Below are 22,092 nucleotides of genomic sequence, written 5' to 3'. Positions count from 1 at the left end.
TGACAATTTTTCCTTTACAACATAGTCATTTGCACCAATGTCAAAACATGGGTCACTTTTTTACTTTCCCAAACACACTGGGTTTGAACCAACATGTATCTTTTTGACCTCATGGCCGTTCCAGACAAAGAGAAGGAACTTCCAAGTAAACAGCCCTAGCAAGAAAATGGAGGTGGAACACAGTGTGCTACACTGAATCAGAGAGAGCCTGTTTGTCTGCACACATGACAAGTTCGGATTTCGCCTACCGCATCTGAGCTGGATCTCAGCCTGGCTCGAGCTGAGAGGTGAGGAGGATCTGTTTAATTAGGCCTGGCTGTCGGAGAAGAAATCACTTTAATAAGTTATTTAACATCCAGCGCTGCCAGGAGAATTACAGTAAGCCCGCTCCTCGTGACCGCCAGGAATCAGAAGGACCGCTGGAGGATGTGAGCAGCACCACAGCGTGGTTAACAGTTCTGGTTCCACTGTTTCAGGCTCACTGGTTTGGATCAGTGCCGATTCCCAATGACTGTGCAGTTTCTGTGTGTTTACGTGCGAGTAAGGTCAAATGAACATGCAGACCTTAGTGAGAAACTTAAAAAAATGAGCCATGGGGCAGCAATTTCTTTCCAGCATCATCCCATTAGAACCCAAAGCTCTCCCTCTCCCTGTGTCATGTGAATTGGTTAAACTGTTTGTGTGGAATCACATGTGGGCCAGGCAGGTGATGGCAGTGATCCGACACAGCGGAGCACAGCCGGAACATCCATATGGCCCCGGGGCACCGCCCCACCCCTGCTCTGACGCACTTCCACAGCAGGGCCTAATAGTAAACACTTCAGAGGCCCCGTGAGGAAAAACACTGCTTTGCTCTGTGAAACCGGGCTGTCCCATTGGACGGCGTGCTGTATGTTACCTGTTCTTTAAGCTCAGACAGCTGGGAAGACAGCTGAACCACGAGACCGACGGTGGTGTCCAGCCTCTCCTGCAGCGATCGGATCTCGTTCTGTTCACTCTCTCCCTCAGAGCTCACCAAAGACATGGCCCTCATCCGTGGAAACCAGTCCAGATTCTTCTCCTGAAGGAAAGAGGCAGATGTGAACTTTACTTGGAAAACTTCCCAAACATCTTATAAATTAAATGGCATCTAACTATTTTGCGGTAGACATGGTTCAGACATACTGGATGTTACACATTTACATTATATCATTCAATTCAGTAAGCTTTTTATATTTTTTTAAATAAATTAATCCCTTTATTTAGCAAGGATGAAAGTTGATCAAAAGTGACAGTAGGCTTTTGCAATGTCACAAAAAATTACTTCAAATAAATGCTGTTCCTTTGAAGACTCCTGAAAAAATTATCGGTTTCCACTTCTACTTAAATCACAGTTAAAATATTAAGCAACAACTGTTATCAGCATTGATAGTAAGAAATGTTTCTTGAGTAGAAAATCAGCATATTAGAATGATTTCTGAAGGATCATGTGACGCTGCAGTAGCCTTCAAATTGCGCAAATTCGTCTAATGGAAACACGTAAATTTAGCAAAAACTCCCATATAATCACAAAAAAGGCAATTCGAAAAAATAATATATTCCGGCCACTCTAGTCAATGTTTGTGTTTATACCAGCTGCGCTGCGGCATGTTTCAGAAGCGTCCCAGAAGTGGCTCTCCGCACTGCTTCGCTAAAGTTACACGCCTACGTCTCCTTTAATTAAAGATAATAGCTAGCGTGGTGGCTACAATATACGTAAACCTATGAACATCCATCACCATGACTTATCACGAGTGGGAAAAAAATTACGTTTTAGTCATTTAACATCGGTTAATGGAAATTCGCAATAGGTTTTTATCAACATTTATAAAATATCGCAAAAGTTTTGCACAAATCTGTAATGGAAACCCGGCTAATAAAGACTGGAGTAATGGCTGCCGAATATTTAGTTTTTTTTTTTTTTTTTTTATTCATTGGAAAAAAAATTTCAGAACCAATAATGCTGAAAAAGTGAAATTTTTCCGTGATATATGGACTAATGGGTTAAGTGCACTCTTAACAGATATATTCAACAAATAATTACATTAAAAAACTACAAAACAAAAACAGTTCTCACAGAAAAACTCACAGATTATACAGTACATAATAACAGGAACCTCGCTCACAGCAGGTGACTTGAAGTATAAGGGTAATTGTCTTCAAAATCATTGCTGAATGTGATGAATGAGTTAAAAAAGTGGGTTTAATGGCTCTAGGATTTAACGACACTACTTACTGGAGGATGTTTTACCCTGCTGACAGTCTCACACTCTACAGTGCAAGTGAAGCAGCAGAGTTTTGTTGCATAACAGTTGCTGTTAAAGGCCTCAAAGACTGTAGCACACTAAAGCACAGCATGTTGCCACTAAGAAATGGTAGGCCTCAAAAATGGGTTACAAATCTGTTTTGATCAGGTTGCGGATAGAATCTTCACAGAAAGTTTACACTGCTGTTGAAGTTTAGGGTGTAAAAAGATTTTTTTATGTTTTTGAAAGAAGTCTGTCATGCTCACTTCGGATGCATTTATTTAAAAAAAAACAATAAAATAAAAAATGATTATTATATAATAAAATTATTATAATATATTTTTAAAATCCAATTCATTCCTTTGATTGAAAAGCTGAATCTATCCAAATTAGACACATATTAAAAGAAAATGAGACCCAGACTATTAAAATGTTAAATGGCTTTGTGCTGCGAATTATCACCTGACTAGACTAGAGCATGGACAACAAAGTTGATCATCATGACCCATATCTACTTGCAAAAGCAAGCTCATGAATATGAGCCAGCGTGTTGAAACTCCCTCAAGCTTTTTCCTTCAAAAGTTAAAGCATATAGAGGTAAATCTGGACACTTTAAACCCCTGGATGCAAAGATAGCTCTAGAAACAGGAAGTAGTCATGCAAATGAACCGCAGTCAGAGTTTTTTTTTTTTTTGTGTGTTTTAGATAATAACAGTGAGTCATTCTGTTTGTAAAGTGTGTGTGCCCACACAGTAGCTCACGTACAAAATATTTGTTTGCGTTCTACAATTTGCTGTGTGTGAGCGTGTGTGTGATTAGTGTGTATATATATGAGTTTATCTAGTCTGGGGTGTGTGAGATAAGGAGGGGGGTAACAGAGCGGTGGCTCATCACAGCAGTTATGTAAGGTGCTTTTCACAGTCAGCCTGACAGGAGTGCTGCAAGGTGCACAGAGAGTTCCAGGATATGTTTAGAGGTGGGAAAAGACTGCCTTCCCTTACACAATCATGAAACTCACGCTCACGAGGTGACACACCCGGGCACGCGCATCTTCTGATTCGAACACAGTGCTTTTCTCTGCTATACAATAGGAAATGAGTCTTTCCAAGAAAAACACACTGGATAAACACGCTGCTCTTCTAAGAAACAGACACATGAACAAGGTCAAGCACGCTTTCATATCAAATTGGGGCACAGCGACTATCTTGCTGGAAAAAGAGCAGTCCGTTTCAATCGAAGGTTTCCAGTTGAAGGTTTCAATCGAATCTTAAATAGGAAGAAAGGGAAAATTAGAATTAGGAATAAATTGCTGCTAATTGGTTCCAGGGAATGGTGCATTATGAATCTATGAAAAACATTAAAGGAAGTGGGCAAACATAGGTGAAGTGAGGACGGATGAACAGAGACTAGATTGTGAGGGGTTGAGTCTCATGAGCCACCCCATTTTTCACTTAGGATACAAAGGGGGCTAAAAAACAAACAAGAAAAACATCACTGTTATGACTGGCCAGCGGGGGGGGGGGGATAAAATAGAAAGCCAGAGTGGAGACATGAAACCTGGATACCATTGAGCTTATCATAAAATTATACATGATTAATAAACACTGAACGTTCAGTGATAAGGGCCTTCCTGTTGCCACATAAGGTCAAGGCAAGACAAATATTATATATATTGTTCATATATTGAATATGCACTACTGTTAAAAAGTTTGGGGTAAGAAAGATTTTAGATACATACTGTAAAACTAACAATGAACAATACTTCTACTATATTTCTTAATTTTACTTAAATGTCAATCTCAACATTTATTAATGCATTTTTAAGATCAAAAGTTGTATATTCACATTAGTTAATGTGCACTAACATTAAAATGAGCAACTAACATTAACGAAAGTTAATGAATGTTGTAAAATATATTGCTCATTGTTAGTTAATGCATTAACTAATGTTAACAAATTAGACTATCCTGTAAAGTGTTCCTACACTGTAAAAAAAAAACTTTCAAACTGAAAGTTGAGCCAACTTAAAATTAAGGCAACCAGCTTCAGCAGATTTTTGAGTTCTCAACTTGTCGTTTTAAGTTTATACAACAAAAATTTGAGAATCTCCCACAAAAATAAGTTGAGCAAACTCAAAAATCTGCTGAAGCTGGTTGCCTTAAAATTTTAAGTTGGCTCAGCTTTTTTTTACAGTGTAGATTTTGTGAAAGAAGTCTCGTCTGCTCAATAAGGCCGTGTTTATTTCATCAAAAATACAGTAAAAACATGAAATATTATTTATGTAATTGGTTAGAATAAACTGTGGTGAATAAATAATTACATTTTTGAATGAATTTAAAAGACTGAAATTATAAGTTAAATATCCATTATAGCACTGATTTTAAATAAATTCATACTTTATTTAGCAAATACACATTGATCACAACTGATCAAGAAGACATTTATAATGTTTACATAATATTCTTATTTCAAATAAATACTGTTCCTTTGAACTTTCAAAAATGCATAATATTAGGCAGCACAAGTGTTTTCAACATTCATACTAATAAGAAATCTTTTTTTGAGCACCAAATCAGGATATTAGAATGGTTTCTGAATGATCATGTGACACTAAAGACTGGAGTAATGGCTGCTGAAAATTAAGCTTTGCCATCACAGAAATAAATGACACTTTAAAATATATTAACATGAAAAACATTTAAACATTTTCTTGGAAACAATATTTCACAACATTACAATTTTTACTGTATTTTTTATCAAATAAATGCAGCCTTGGTGAGCATAAGAGACTTCTTTCAAAAACATTTAAAAAAATCTTATCAACCCTCAACCTTTGAACAGTAGTGTATGCAAACAACCAAATTAACCCGAAATTAACCTGCAACTAAGATTGACAAAAATATTTTAACATAAAAAAAAAAATACACTAATCACAAATAGCACCTTATAACGTAGCAGCTAACACCTCACAAACATACACACACACACACACACACACACACACACGCTTCAGCTCATTAACGCTGCTGCAGACTTGTGTGTGGGAAAGGTGTTTGAGCTATCATTAAAGTGCCATTAAACTTCTTTTCCCCTCTGACAGACAGCATAATCGTTCGATCACGTGTCCTCGGCTCTCATCACCATAAAGCTGCTGTTTTATAATGGAAGAGTGCTGCCATCAAACCGGCTCTGGAAATAGCAGCATGATTGCAATAATCAGTTTGATTAGCATGGCTGGCCGCTGCACACACACTCCTGCAGTCATTCGTTCACACACATACACACATCCCGAGACGCCCAGCTGGGAGAAGCGGATCCAACGGTGAATACGTGACCTTTGAACTCGCATTGATCGCAAGTCTAGAGGCCGAGGAGTTTTTTTATTCACGTTCCTGCCGACAGTGCATGACGATGGTGTTGCCAAGGAGACGCCTGACTCACTGTGTGATAATGAGCGGCGTAGCAGGTGTGTGTGTGTGTGTGTGTGTGTGTGGGACAGGAAAGCACGTGTGAGGATAGGCTGAGCTAATAGCAGGCCACTTGAGATGGGTTACATAACAATGCTGTGACTGCTGCAGTACCTGCTCACACTCTCTTCCCAGCAGCCTGTGAGTGATAATCACACACACACACACACACACACACCTGCTTTAATGTAAACTTGCAGTTGAAACTCTGTGCTGCACTTTTCTCTTTGAATATGAGCAGAGAAGCTAGGGTGAGCTGGTTTGCAGAGATTTGCATTAGTTGTGTTTTCAGGTGACTGGAGTCAACAAACACACACACACACACACACACACACACACACACACACACACACACACACACACTTCATTTAAAAGCCAGACTGTAGTATTTTACATTCAGTTACTGTTTCCCGCTGCCTGCTATACTACAAAAGCTGAAGATCTTTATACGAGGCAGAACAAAAACTGAGGAAACTAAATAAGTGTTATTTATGCGTCGCCCATGCCTCATCTCTCCCATCTCAGCTTTAATGAGGGCCCTTGTGTTTGCAGCAACTCACAGTAATTAGTTAATATAGTACTAATAGAACTCTGTGTGTCATCAGTAGAGCTTCACGGAATCTGGGCCTGCAGAATCCTGCAGAAAGCTCTGTAGATTTCCACAGAATACAAACACATGTCTACTAACATGCCGTTTTATTGGCCAGGCTGATAAAATGGGCAACCTTTGGCCCTTTTCAGCTTATCACCATCTGCCACTAACAGTGCACTTAGATTTTTATTCAGCAATGTATAACGTTATAAAGATTTTTAGATTGAAAAAATATCCTTTCTCCTTATTTATTCCTTCCCTTGCTAGCTTATACTTATTTAAACAATGCCTGAGACTTGGTGTTACAAGCACTTAGTTTGTCGGATTGCCTCTTCAAGATGAATCGCTTTATGTATTCCCCAAATTGTAAGTCGCTTTGGATAAAAGCGTCTGCAAAATGACTAAATGTAAATGTAAATGTAATAATGTTTCTTGAGCACCAAATCAGCAAATTAGAATGATTTCTGAAGGGTCATGTGACACTGAAGATTGAAGGAATGGCTGCTGAGAATTCAGCTTTGCCATCACAGGATTACATTTTAAATATATTAAAATTGTATTTCATTTGTTAGAATATTTCACAATTTTCACCTTTTTTAAATTAATATTTTAATTTAAATGCAGCCTTGGTGAGCAAAAGAGACTTAAAAAACATTAAAAGTTTGATATCAAACATTTGAACATTAGTATATATGCACTGCCAATCATATGTATGAAGTCATGGCCAATGAACTCATTCTTTTTTTACATTTTAGAATAACAGATAAATAGTTATACATTAATACATTAATAGTTAATACATTATCAAAACTTTAAAATAACACAAGTAAAAGTATGGCAATTATGTGTAGTTATATAACAAATCAACCATCATATTTTCTCTTCAATTCTTCATGCTTTTAAGCAGCTGCAAAATGTATGCATGTATGCATTTATGTAAATACAATTAGAATTGTGCAAAATCTATTTTGGCCTAGTCAATTAAATCAGTCTTTTTGTGCAACATTCGTTATTGCACAAAACATAAGTTTTCTACATGAAATCACATAGACTCCTGTTCTCTCTCCTCCACTGAACATTAGCCCCACTTGGCCCATTATCATAGAGAGGAAGCACTCTTAACAAGGGTTCTAATTACTACACTACTTTCAGTATGCTCTGTGATATACCAGCAGAAACAGAAGGTCACACACACATATATAAACAAACAAATGAGTGTGCACACACACACAGAAACTTTAGGAACTCCATCAATGGAGTCTCTCTCTTATTTTAAGGAAGTTCACTGTCTCCTTTCACTGAAGACACTCTGCTCAAAGTCAGAGACAGAGATATAAACACACACACAGTTTCCCAGCGAGTCCTTGGTTTGTCACTGCTAACAATGTAAAAAATGACAATGCAAACAAGAATCCAGTTATATTATATTCATTGTACCATTAAGTGTTTTAATATTTATAAACATATTCATGAATTAATGAGATTTAGGCTGCATTTACACTTGGCATTAACATGCGACCTGTATCCAGATGTTGTCCACATACACATTCAAAAGACAAGTGTAAACGCGCTTCTGATCGGAATGTTATCCGATCAGCGTGCCCTGGTGCAGAGGCAGTTGAGAACGCATTGTGATCAGATCTGTAATGTATCAGTAATGTAAATGCAATCCAGCCATCACGCAAAACGCCGCCCCCTCTCTCACGAACTGTCAGAAGAAAGACGGCGAACGCCCATGTGGAGCGCTAGTGAGACTCCTACACTTATCTTTGATTTGTAAAATGCCCCGCGACTGAAAATGCTTTTCAGAAGAAAACCCAGCACTTCAGGTTGACTTTGCACCGGGCAATTCTCTGCAGAGTTATTTAAACATTGCGTGACAAAGACAGATCCGATCAGTTATCCAGATAGAGAAGTCAGCTGATGTTGCCAAGTGTAAACGCGCCGTGTTCTGATTGACTTACAATCCGATTTGCTTGATCGGATCGCGGTGATCGCATGTTAATGCCAAGTGTAATAGTAAGTGTAATACTAAATGCCATAGTTGACACATTGTTAATTGTTGTAAAAACAAGACAGTCAAATAATGACATATTGGCACAGACATAACTGAATGAGACGAAACAAACAACATTCCTGAAAGGAAGTCAGCTGATTAACATACAGTGGACTCCAAAAAAGTATTTGGACATTTGAAATGTCTGGATTTCACTGCATTACATAAGAAAATTATGTAATTCAAATTATGCTTTTCTTATAACTACTTTTTTTTTTTTTTTTTAAGACTTTTTGTACATGAAAGCTTTTTTTCCACCACAGAATAAAAAAAGATAAAAAGGCAATTGTGACTTTTTCTCTCACAATTCTGACTTTCTGACTACATCTCACAACTCTGAGAATTGAGAGTTTAAGCTGAATTTACATTTTAAATTTACATCCCACAATTTTGACTATTCTGGCAATCAAATTGCAGTCTTAATTTGGACTTCTCCAAATTACAAATTTATCTCAGAATTGCGGTTCTAAGTTTATCTCACAGTTCTTACTTTTCTCACGAGGAGGAAACAAGCTTCCCTATTTACGTTTAACCAGAGTAGACACACATCACATTAACTATGAACATGATAACCAGAACGTGTCCAAATACATTTTAAGGGTCAATGTATCATGGCACCAAATATGGCGATGAACTAACCTTAATCATTTGGGCTACGTAGCTCTCAGGGCCCGTGTACTCGGTGGGGTCCTTTACCTTCACCAAGACCAGGAAGTACAAATAGTGCCACATGTTGTGCTCTGACTTGATGTGCTCCTCAAACGACACGGTCTTGTTATCAAACTTGTCTCTCTCAAGGCCTAAAGATAAAAAAATATTAAAGATAAAAAATATTAAAGATTCTTCAAAGAAAAGGCCAACTCGGTCTATAAAAATCAATTGTTTTATTCACGGTATTCCACTGTTTATAGTCACTATAAAACTTTCTCCCACATCAGTTATACTCTAACATAGACTTTATGTCCTTCTAAGTGGAGTAAATGTCACCATGATCATAGTTGAATCCATCAAATAAAAAGCCCTGTCACAGTCCTCATATACAAATTCAAAGGCAGTCAGAGTAACAGAATGTGACAGGGCATGACATCTGCTTAGAGCCGCCCCACTGGCTAGTTCCAAGCCATTCTAAGATGTTTGCCGCTGTGCAGATGTTGAAAAAAGCTATATTCTACTTTTCTTATTTTTTTTGCATTAAAAAAAACAATTTAGTTTTATTGGACAATTTTTTGCCCTCACTTTGTCCCTTATGAATAAGAGTTTTTGCTTCTGTAACTTTAAAGTAACTTCTGCATGTGGAATAGACTGAAATCTTATGCTTCATCATAGCACTGAACTTTTTCCAGGATCCCCAAAATGTTTGACCAATTTGACTTTTCAAATTGATATTGCAGTCATTTGTAATAACAGGATAATGATTTTTAAAAATTCACTGATTCACACCCATTTCCTAAAGAATCATACCAATTTAGGATTAGAAGATTAATTGATTCAGTGGAAAGATTCACAAAAAAAAAAAAAATTTATTTTGAGGATTTCAACAATCACGAACCTACTACTCATTTTGATTTATGCAGAAAAGAGCAGCTTAAACATTCTGATAAATATCTTTGTGTTTTACAGCAAGGACCGCTGTTATCTAATCCTGTTTCTCAAAATATGCCCCTTTCAAACAAGACATACCACAAATGAAGCATGTGGTCTTCAGAATTTCCTCCTTTCTCTGTTTCTCACTCCTCAGGTCAGCGAAAGTGTCAATGATCACACCAAAGATGAGGTTCAACACAATGATGATGACAATGAAGAAGAACAGGAGATCATACACGACACGTGCCGGGAACATGGGCTCCTGAGGAGCAACAATAAGGGAGTTATACATGAAGATATTATATATAAAAATAAATAAATAAATATATATATATATATACACACATACATACACATACATACACTGATACTACATATTCTTAATCTTTAAAAGCAATTTTTACAAAAAAAATACAGTTATCATCTATTATTGATCTGCAGTTTTCAATCATCCCTAAAATAGACCCTTTGAAGCTGGCGTGACTGATTTTGCAATGCTTCAAAGCATAAAGACAGATGCTCAGAGAGAGTATAACTGAATGCAGGGGTCTGTAAAAGCATGATGTACAGATGCCTGCAGATTCCACAGCTTTAAACATGGATTATACTGACAGTACAGACAGTGACGCTGGAAAGGATTTATTGGCGGATCTCATGTCTGAGTGTGCTGCGTTGATGATGTTCGGTTCACCTCTTTGGAGAGCTTGCGCAGAACATCTGCGATTCCTCCTCCGTTCCTCAGCCCGTGGTTCAGAACCGTAATGATGCACATCAGCAGGGTGTCACACACACGCTCTGTACCATCTTCATCCTGTTCTTCCACTGGAATGAACATACACACAAAAATTTACGAGCACTGATAAAATAACAGTTTCAAACGTTTGTGACTATATACATATACACACACATATACATATACAGGTGCTGGTCATATAATTAGAATATTATCAAAAAATGTATTTATTTCGCTAATTCCATTCAAAAAGTGAAACTTGTATATTATATTCATTCATTACACACAGACCGATATATTTCAATGTTTATTTCTTTTAATTTTGATGACTAGCGCTTACAGCTCATGAAAGTCAAAAATCAGTATCTCAAAATATTAGAATATTTACATTTGAGTTTGAATAAATGACTATCCCTACAGTATAAATTCTGGGTATCTCTTGTTCTTTGAAACCACAATAATGGGGAAGACTGCTGACTTGGCAATGATCCAGAAGACGAACATTGACACCCCCCACAAAGAGGGTAAGTCACAGAAGGTCATTACTGAAAGGTGTGGCTGTTTACAGAGTGCTGTATCAAAGCATATTAAATGCAAAGTTGACTGGAAGGAAAAATTTGGGTAGGAAAAGGTGCGCAAGCAACAGGGATGACCGCAAGCTTGAGAATACAGTCAAGCAAAGCCGATTCAAACACTTGGGAGAGCTTCACAAGGAGAGAACTGAAGCTGGAGTCAGTGCATCAAGAGTCACCACGCTCAGATGTCTTCAGGAAAAGGGCTACCAAGCCACTTCTGAACCAGAGACAACGTCAGAAGCGTCTTAACTGGGCTGTGGAGAAAAAGAACTGGACTGTTGCTCAGTGGTCAAAAGTCCTCTTTTCAGATGAAAGTACATTTTACATTTCATTTGGAAATCAAGGTCCCTGAGTCTGAAGGAAGAGTGGAGAGGCACAGAATCCATGTTGCTTGAAGTCCAGTGTGAAGTTTCCACAGTCAGTGATGATTTGGGCTGCCATGTCATCTGCTGGTGTTGGTCCACTGTGTTTTCTGATGTCCACAGTCAACACAGCCGTATACCAGGAAATTTTAGAGCACTTCATGCTTCCTTCTGTTGACAAGCTTTATGGAGATGCTGATTTCATTTTCCAGCAGGACTTGGCACCTGCCCACACTGCCAAAGGTACCAAAAGCTGGTTCAATGACCATAGTGTTACTGTGCTTGATTGGCCAGCAAACTCGCCTGACCTGAACCCCATAGAGAATCTATGGGGTATTGTCAAGAGGAAGATGAGAGACACCAGACCCAACAATGCAGATGAGCTGAAGGCCACTATCAGAGCAACCTGGGCTCTCATAACACCTGAAAAGTGCCACAGACTGATCGACTCCATGCCACGCCGCATTGCTGCAGTAATTCAGGCAAAAGGAGCCCCAACTAAGTATTGAGTGCTGTACATGCTCATACTTTTCATTTTCATACTTTTCAGTTGGCCAAGATTTCTAAAAATCCTTTCTTTGTATTGGTCTTAAGTAATATTCTAATATTTTGAGATACTGATTTTTGACTTTCATGAGCTGTAAGCTCTAATCATCAAAATTAAAAGAAATAAACATTTGAAATATATCAGTCTGTGTGTAATGAATGAATATAATATACAAGTTTAACTTTTTGAATGGAATTAGTGAAATAAATCAACTTTTTGATGATATTCTAATTATATGACCAGCACCTGTACATATATACATATACATTATATATATATATACACAGTATCTCACAAAAGTGAGTACATCCCTCATATTTCGGCAATCATTTTAGTATTTTCAAGGGACAATTCTATAGAAATGAAACTTGGATATATTTTATTTAGAGTAGTCAACGTGCAACTTGTATAACAGCACAGATTTACTGTCCTCTGAAAATAACTCTACATACAGCCATTATTGTCAAAATAGCTGGCAACAAAAGTACCATAACATAACAGCTATATGTCGTTTAACCATGCAAAGCCACATGTCCTATTCATCATGTTCATGTTTTTGTCTGCTTGACAGGACTATACCAATTTGTGTATCTTGTTTTAGAGCAGTAATAATTTGGTGCTTTGAATATAATTCTCTCATACTGACCGCTGGATGTTCAATATGGCAAATAACTCTGAGGATTTGAGAATTAGAATTGTTGCTCTCCACAAAGATGGCCGAGGCTATGAGAAGTTTGGTAACACCTGAAACTGAGTTACAGTACAGTGGCCAGTGTCATAAAGAGATTTTTCCAAGACGGGTTTCACTCGGAACAGGCCTCGCAAGGGTCAATCAAAGAAGTTAGGTCTTCATGCTGTGCGTCAGGTGCAGAAGCTGGCTTCAAAAAACAGACGCATGAGTGCTGCCAGCATTGCTTTAGAGGTTGCAGAAGTGGAAGGTCAGCTTGTCAGTGCTCAGACCATACGCCGCACACTGCAACAAGTCGGTTTGCATGGCTGTCGTCCCAGAAGGAAGCCTCTTCTGAAGCTGGCTCACAAAAAAAGCATGCAAACAGTTTGCTGAAGAGAACCTGCCCAAGAGCATGAGTTACTGGAACCATGTCCTGTGGTCTGATGAGTCTAAGGTAAACTTGTTTGGCTCAGATGGTGAGCATGTGTGGTGACACCCTGGTGAGTACCACCAAGGAGTACCAAGAAAATTGTATCTTGCCTACAGTCAAGCATGGTGGTGGTAGCATCATGGTCTGGGGCTGCATGAGTGCTGCTGGTACTGGGGAGCTGCGGTTCATTGAGGAAAACATGGATTCCAACATGTACTGTGACATTCTGAAGCAGAAGATGATGCCCTCCCTTCAGAATCTGGGCCGAATGGCAGTTTTCCAACATAATATGATATATATATATATTCAGGATGTTTAGTACTTATTTATTTAAACATGCATTTAATTTTATAATCATAACTATATAATTATGATTCTTACTCTCTCTCTCTATATATATATATAAAAATAAAAAAGTATATTATATATATATATATATATATATATATATATATATATATATATATATATATATATATATATATATATATATATATATATATATATATATATATATATATATATATATATATATATATATATATATATATATAATTAATTTCACATAATTCTTTACATATTTAGATATATAGTCTATTCAGAACTAACTATATATTCAGTATATTTAAACATGTTCAATATATTTAGATGTATAATTATCTATTCATATTATACATTTAGAATTTTTACTTCTACATTTATTTTGTAAATATTTATCTAAGCAGATTTGTATCTCTTCAAATTTATAACTACATATTCAAATCAAAATATTCAAATATTTAGATTTACAATAATCTATTCAGATCTAACACTATACATATAGAATTTACATTTTATTAATATATAAACAAGATGATACATTTGTTTGAGTCAATTGATCAATTCATCAATCATTCCATCCCTCTATTTCTATTAAATTCAAATTAGAGATTTTCACAAGTGGACTCCACTGTATATATACAGTACATATAAAGAAAAAACAGAGACTAAGAAAAGACACAAAGCAAGAAAGACAGGGAGCTCAAAGTAATGAGCATGGAAAGGTAAGTAAGGAATAAGTGAGGGACATAGAGAGAGACCGCAGAGGTCAAAAGAAAGAAAGAGGGTGAGTGTGAGAGAGAAAGAGAGCGCACGTGTTGATATCTAGAAGAACAGGTGATATTTAAAGACTCACAGGGCAAAGCAGAACAAAGAAGCACATGAGTCATCTCCTCAACACACATACAGCACTTTAACCTCTATAACAGATACTCAGGACCAGCCCTTTACAAACACACACTTAGGAAAACCATAAACACACATGCACATGCAAATCACACGACATGTCACCACTATTGCAGATTATGCAAGAACATTCAGCTGAAGGGTGAGACAGAGGTGAAATCAAAAGAGAAACTGCAGTGCTACACAGTAAATAGTACTGAATTATTCTTGATGTCCTTCACAATATGAAAAAAATCTATTAAAAACCAATTAAAGTACAAGATTTTACAGCCTAATGATACACAAGCACAGCTGTATGGAAATCACACTGCAGACTTCATGTTTCTCAAACCATTTCATGGTTTGGTTTATGAATCTATACTATATTGCCAAAAGTATTGGGTCACCCCCTTCTAATGAACAGGTTTGACTACTTTAGTAATTTCCATGAGTACAAATCTTAATGTTTAATCATATAATGATATTCTAGGGAATTGTGTGCTTCTAATTTTAAAGCAACAGTTTGGACAGGACCCTTTTCTATTCTAACATGACAATGCCTTTGTGTATAAGGCAAGGTTCAAAAAGAAATGATTGATTTAGTCAGTGTGGAAGAACTTGACTGGTCTGCAGAAAGCCAAGTCCTAATCCAAGCTGAACACGTCTGTGACTTTAAATGCAGATCTTGAGCCAAAAACTCTTTACCAAACACCAATGACTTGTACATATGGGTGCAGTCATTTAAGACACTTCCAAAACTGTTGCAACAGAGATGGAAATACAATTTTTAAATACATGAATTATGTTTACTTCTTTGTTGCCACAGTTTTGGAAGTGCCTTTTTCTGTTCTAAAGAAGGGGGTGTCCCAATACGTTTGTCCATATAGTGTATGTACAAGTCATTGGTGTTTTGGTAAATCATGGAAATTACTAAAGTAGTCAAACCTGTTCATTAGAAGGGGGCGACACAATACTTTTGGCAATATAGTGTATATGGTAAACTGTGGCCCTAAAAAGTATCACTTAAGTAACACCTAAATCACCAAAACATTAAGCAAAAATATATTAAACCAAGTGGCAACTGTGTAAAAAATAAAATGAAATAAAATAAAAATAAAATTCTCCTCAGAAAGTTGAAAACCATTGGGTGTCCAAATTTGGATAATAATGAATAATAATGAATTTTAATAATTATTATTGTAAATTTAATTAAAAAGCTTTTACAAGATTCTTTTTGTGATATGTTTCGCTATATTAAATTTTTTGTCTATTTCAAGGACATATACATTTTATGTATGGCCTAAGTGTTCAGAAATTGTTTAGGGCCACTGGAAAAATGGTGACTTACCGTGGTGAGAACTAAAAGGGGAGTTAGAACAGGTCTCACTCCGGCAGCTCACAGACTTCACATTCGTCTTCTCTAAAAGACAAACCAAACAAATATACATGAGTTATATACTTTTTTTTGGTAAAAATGTCAAAATCTACATTCAAAGCATGTGCTTAACCATTCAGAAGTCAAACGTTTCGTATTGCCACAACTGAAATGTTTTATTAAACTGTGTTGTATTCCAGTGCACGTGTGTATGTGTGTGCCATTTCTGTCCCCAGTGCTTGTACAGTGATGCAGTGCACAGAGGAAGTGATTACATAAGGGAGTGTGGCCACTGCTGGGTTATGCAACAAGTGCCATGTGCTAGCAGGTCCTCTCTCACCTCAACGCATCTACATGGCCATGTGTGTTCATATAAACACATACACACAAACACAAACATTCACTCTCACACGTTCATAATGCACATACTGAATACATCACAGATGTGGTAATCTCCCTAAAAGAGTCATTTTAGTGATACTCATACTAAGTTGTTTACACATATGATATGCAGGGTTGCATATTAGCACATGATATTGACTTCATTCATGCAGAACATTTGGGAAATATGAAACGAAAGACTAAAACCATAAGTTCTACATAATGTGCGGCTGGAAAGATAGGAGGCCACCACAGCAAAGAGCGTGACGGGGACACCATGTTCACTTCATGCTTACTTAAAGCAGGGAGGCGGTCGACTTCCATGAGGAAGTCATCTTTAAAGAAGAGGAAACCCACAATGGAGAAGAGGTAGACTAGGATGATAGCCAGAACAGCTGTGAGGAAGATGGAGCGGCCGTTTTTCGTCACGCTTCTCATCACGTTTAGGAGTGTTTCCTCTCTTCGCACAAGATCAAACAACTACAGGGAATAGAAGAGAGAAAGAAGAGGATATTATAAAAGACATGCTGATTATGAAATTAAATTACTATAAACAATTTATTTAAATTGTCACTGTTCTTAAGCCAAAAACAAATGATTTAGCATAAAATTTATCAAAAATGACAGTAAAGACTTTTACATTGCTACATTTTTTTTATTTCAAATAAATACTGTTCTTTTGAACTTTCCATTCCTCAAAGAAATGAAAAAACGTATAACATTTTCCAAAAAATTATTAGGCAGAACAACTGTTTTCAACATTAATAATAATAAGAATTTTTTCTTGAGCACCAAATCAGCATATAATGAAAATATCTGAAGAATTATGTGACACTGAAGATTTGAGAAATGGAAGCTAAACATTCAGCTCTGCCATCACAGGAATAAATTACATTTTAAAATAGATTACATTTTAAAAATCGGTGTTGGCGGTAACGCATTTACAAGTAACACGAGTTACGCAATCAGATTACTTTTTTCAAGTAACTAGGAAAGTAACGCTTTACATTACTTTTTTCCCATTTATTGACTGACAGTTCTCCTGTCCCCATGTTGGGAGATATCAGAAGTACAGAGGCGTTGTGTGCGCTGAGTGAACATGATGTTACTGTAGTTCTAGACTAAATGTGAATGTGCATTAATTCAGATTTAGCATTCATCAAAATGAATTAAAACAGTGAAATGTAAACTCGGAATATGATGCAACCTTGCAATAATTAAATATGTTAAACAACACAAATGTATCTAATCCCATTTTATTAACCAATGTCTTTGCTGCTGACATTTGATGATCCAGTTCAACCATACTAATAAGCAAAAATGACTTTAGATAAACTAATAATTGTGCTTCATTGTTTTTTTTATTGCTGAAGAGTCTTGAACCTTCTTCTCCTGCGTTCTACTGTACAGACATGAATTTACTTTTCCTTCAGCCTGAGGTTTATTCATTACAATTTTTGGTGCGAAAGGGCTTTTACATTTGCTATAAGTAGAACTTCTTATATTAAAAACAAATCAAGCCCTGCTCATATTTAAAAAGTAACGCAAAATTAACGTGTAACATTACTTTCCATAAAAAGTAACTAAGTAACATTAGTTACTTTTTTAGGGAGTAACGCGATATTGTAATGCATTACTTTTAATAGTAACTTTCCCCAATACAGTTTAAAATATATTAAAATAGAACAGTTATTTGAAATGTTTTACAATAGTACAGCTCTTTTTCTGTATTAAATAGATGCAGCCTTGGTGAACATAAGAGACTACTCATAGCATTAAAAAAAAAAACTTTTTAACAGTAGTGCATACACTTTTACAGTAATAAGAGTTTTTTATTTTACTGTTAAAAACTAAATACAGTCAATAAAATAAACTAGTTTTAATTAACCATGATTTTTGTCCAGTTTTTAGAAGCTGGAATGAAACAGTAAGTATTAGTAAAATAAAATTCAATAAATGTATAATTATTGTGTTAACTTTTTAATTCATATCCTAAGCTAACAATATAACTTTGACAGCCTTTAAAAATACACAAGCATCCCTGGACTACACATTTAGCCTCTGAATGGAATCATTACTTTCATTTATTACTAAACATTATACTGGAAAAGGTGCGAAGTCATACCAGGATACTGTAGAAGAACTCGTGTACGAACAGACCCAGCATGCAAACGATGACGTAACTGACATGCAGAAGGAAGAAGACATCCATGATAACTGCTTTGTACCCTCGTGTGAACGTGCCCTGGTTCCCCACAAAACTAACCAGGAACACGATTTTATTCAGCAGCTGTGAAAAGACATTAGAAGATAAATGCTATAGCATTAGCATCCTTACAGTCACATTAAAATGTTCAACAGCCTTCAATTAAAACACTCTTGCATGGAAGCCCTTTAAGTAATAACTTTTTAATCTTACAATTCAGACTCTCTTTCTTGCAACTGCTTGTTTACATTTTACAATTCAGACATTATATCTTGCATTTCTGACTTTTTTCTCTGAATTATGAGTTTACATCTCACAATTCTGTTTTCTTTGTTTCCAATAAGTTACAGAAAATGTTTGATTTGCGAGAAAAAAAAAGAAAAAGCCTTCAATACTTTTCAGTCATTTGTGACCCAGGACCACAAAACCAGTCACAAGGGTCAATTTTTGAAATTGAGATTTATACATCATCTGAAACCTGAATAAATAAGGCCGAGATACAACTATTTGGATATTTTGAATCTGAGGGTGCGAAAAAATCAAATATTGAGAAATTCACCTTTAAAGTTGTCCAAATGAAGTTCTTAGCAATGCATATTACTAATCAAAAATTAAGTTTTGATATATTTACAGTAGGAAATTTACAAAATACCTTCATGGAGCATGATATCCTTTACTTAATATCCTAATGATTTTTGGCATAAGAGAAAATCGATCATTTTTTACCCATACAATATATTGTTGGTTATTGCTACAAATATACCCGTGCAACTTATGACTGGTTTTGTGGTCCAGCCGCACGTCATATATAGGAATAAAAAAACCAAACAATGATAGCTGCACCTAATCATATAAAGCATGAATAGTTGGGAAAATAAATAAGGCTATAAATAAATAACTTCTAAATGAAAGAAAACTTTTCCATATCCTTTTTGGCTGACATCAAAGTAAGCACGTCTTGGTAGAAACTAGCCAGATTAGGCAGACACCAACATGACCAACATTGTGTGACATGCCCTCATCCTCAATACCATGAGCAAGCTAAAGGAAATATATACGAGTTCACTTGCAGTGAGGATAAACAGTTTGTGGTGATCACTAGAAGACGTGGTGAGTGGCGTGTAGTATAACAGATCCCAGACTCCTAGAATCTGTTTCAGCACATGTCTCTGTTGGTTCTTCATGTGGTGCCATAATGGCTGAGGAGACGCCAGCTTGAGCAGACGCAAACAGACTGACACAACAGAGGGACGTGTCAGCAGTTTGAAGACTGAAGCTCCAGTTGGCTGGGAGAGAGGCATGAAATCGCTCTAATTTTTTATCTGAACGCACATCAAGCACATCAGCCGCTTCTGTCATCGTAACTGACATTGATGCAAAATGGCAACACTAGTTCCTCTTCTGCCATCTTTCATATTTAACCAGATATCGAGCGGCTTCTCGTAATTAATCGGAATTAGCGATTAATCAACGAACATGAGGTGTTAGTGGCTGGTCTTCTCTAATAGGATTTCAGTTGGTTTATACATTCAAAATACACTGAGACATTTAATCAATTCACAGACGCAGAGCGTTGACGAGCTAAATGAAGCGTGAATGGTTGATAATGAATTTGCCTTACGTTGGCGGCCCCCAGAAGCAGCAGTGTGGGTCCTAAGCCCAGCGTGTAAATAGAACGGAAGATGACGGTGACCAGGAACACCAGGATACCTCCACGCGGGGGAAGAACAAACAACGTGAAGGTGCTCACGACCACTGCCACCCAAAGCAAGATGGACAAGAATGGTGGCAAAACACCTGAAAGACAAAGAACTGCATGAAAATTTTGGGGTGAACCACCCCTTTAAATAATGTCATTATGTAGGGCCCTATGAATTCAGCTTTATTCACCCCTTTATTCAGTTTAAATTATTCTGAATTCAGTTTTAATTGTTTAAATTTTATTAATAAAAAAAAGGATATCTTATCAAATTAATACATAAAATGTTAACAATTTTTATGAAAATTCTTGTTGTCTGTTTTAATTTTTCTGGATTCTGTTCTGATTTAATACAAATTTATTATAAAAAATGTGGTAATCAAATAAAAGAATAAACTTAAACCATTTAATTAAACTTTTAAAATGTAAATCAAATGAAATTTGAACAATTTCTTTCATTTTTTTGGTACACACAATGTGGCACAACAGGTTTTGAAGTTTACATTTAAACATGGATTAAAAAACATTCCTATAAATATAATATTTAAAAATGTATTATCATTACCTTAAGTACATTTTACTGTACAATATATACTTCTGTCATAATTTGTTCAAGTTAAACCAAACTTTGGTGGTTTGTAATGAAGAGCTTTGAGTTCCTCCAAATTTTTGAGTTACCTCAAATTTAAATAGCAGTCTTTTTGCAGTTTAATATTCACAGTCAATATCAAAATTTGACTATGTGCATAGCCCTACTTTTGATTTATTAATCCAAATTTGGCAAATGTTTTTGAAATTCCGTATTCTGTCCACATTTTCCACAGTGTGGAAACAATAGCCATAATTATGAAATATTTATATTTATATTTATATTTATATTTATATTTATATATATATATATATATATATATATATATATATATATATATATATAAAAGCCATACCTTCATCTCCATCATCTCCAAATGGGTAGAAAAGAGCGACAGCCAAGTTGATTAGCACAGCCAAGTTAAAGGAGATACTACCCCATAGAGATATATGTTTTGACACCCAGAAAAGTGGTGCATTATCTGCAAACACACACCAATACATCAGCATAATGACTCTGACACAGGCTCGCACTGGTGACAAATTGTTACTTGCACAAAGCAAAACAACCCACTTCTTATTTTCTTCTGCCACCTCATCTCATTGTAGAGGTCATCAAACTGCTGGAAGAAGTCGTTGACCTTGCTGCCCTGGTCGTCTCGCTCTGTTGTAGTGAACACTCGCACTTTTGATTCTTCTGTTAAATACTCACAGATGTTCGGTACAGGAAACACAATCTGCTCCATTGTGCGGTCATGGCGGACAATCTGAAATTTAAAAAAATGGGAAGATTAGCAATCAATCATGTTTAACTGATACATTTTGACTTATATTGACTGATAAAGGCAGCAATAAGTAAATGAGACTTCAAATTTGTCATATTAAAGCTACAGAAAAGCCAACAAAGGTGCAAATTAAATGAATGAAGGGAAACAACGTTATCTTCACAAGTTCTTAAACTGTCATACCTCTATCTGAGCGGTGTGGTTGGCGTAGTATAGGAGCGCTGCTTCTCCTTCGATGGTAGGATCTGGGCCAGGTTTCAAACTCTGCTGGAGGTTTTTTCTGTGGCGTGCCAACTGATCATCAAAAACACTTCAGTCAACATAACAGATTCAGAAACAGCAGCTCAATATCAGGGCATTTCTTCAACTACAGGCACTTTTGGCCCTGTGGACTCTCACTAGTTGATTTGTCTAATAATGATGTTCATCAGCGGACATGTACGCATTACAGGACAATTCTGTAATTTTTGCTCAAAACATGACCATTTGCTCCACGCTTGCATTAAATGAGATAAATTATTTAAAAAAAATTAATTTAGAGAGATTCAAAAAATCTTAACTAAAACTGAATTTAA

The 22,092-nt window shown here is 36.2% G+C and overlaps 1 protein-coding gene across 1 annotated transcript in view; it reads right to left on the bottom strand.

Moving 5' to 3' along the window:
* Positions 1 to 22,092, bottom strand: part of itpr2 (inositol 1,4,5-trisphosphate receptor, type 2) — an 83,109-nt gene that overhangs the window by 1,897 nt on the left and 59,120 nt on the right. The window contains exons 46-56 of the mRNA XM_058750887.1: positions 21,701 to 21,811; positions 21,307 to 21,499; positions 21,089 to 21,214; positions 20,067 to 20,242; positions 18,365 to 18,529; positions 16,536 to 16,719; positions 15,832 to 15,903; positions 10,655 to 10,785; positions 10,060 to 10,225; positions 9,019 to 9,179; positions 899 to 1,060 (exon numbers count right to left, since the gene is read on the bottom strand). Coding sequence (XP_058606870.1) covers positions 899 to 1,060; positions 9,019 to 9,179; positions 10,060 to 10,225; positions 10,655 to 10,785; positions 15,832 to 15,903; positions 16,536 to 16,719; positions 18,365 to 18,529; positions 20,067 to 20,242; positions 21,089 to 21,214; positions 21,307 to 21,499; positions 21,701 to 21,811 — 1,647 coding nt within the window. The remainder of the gene's footprint in view (positions 1 to 898; positions 1,061 to 9,018; positions 9,180 to 10,059; positions 10,226 to 10,654; positions 10,786 to 15,831; positions 15,904 to 16,535; positions 16,720 to 18,364; positions 18,530 to 20,066; positions 20,243 to 21,088; positions 21,215 to 21,306; positions 21,500 to 21,700; positions 21,812 to 22,092) is intronic.

This window comes from Onychostoma macrolepis, chromosome 18 (genome assembly GCF_012432095.1).
Source record: "Onychostoma macrolepis isolate SWU-2019 chromosome 18, ASM1243209v1, whole genome shotgun sequence".
Taxonomy (NCBI): Eukaryota; Metazoa; Chordata; class Actinopteri; order Cypriniformes; family Cyprinidae; genus Onychostoma; species Onychostoma macrolepis.
The sequence above is the reverse complement of the archived record's forward strand: the minus strand, read 5'-3'. Positions and strand labels throughout refer to the sequence as shown.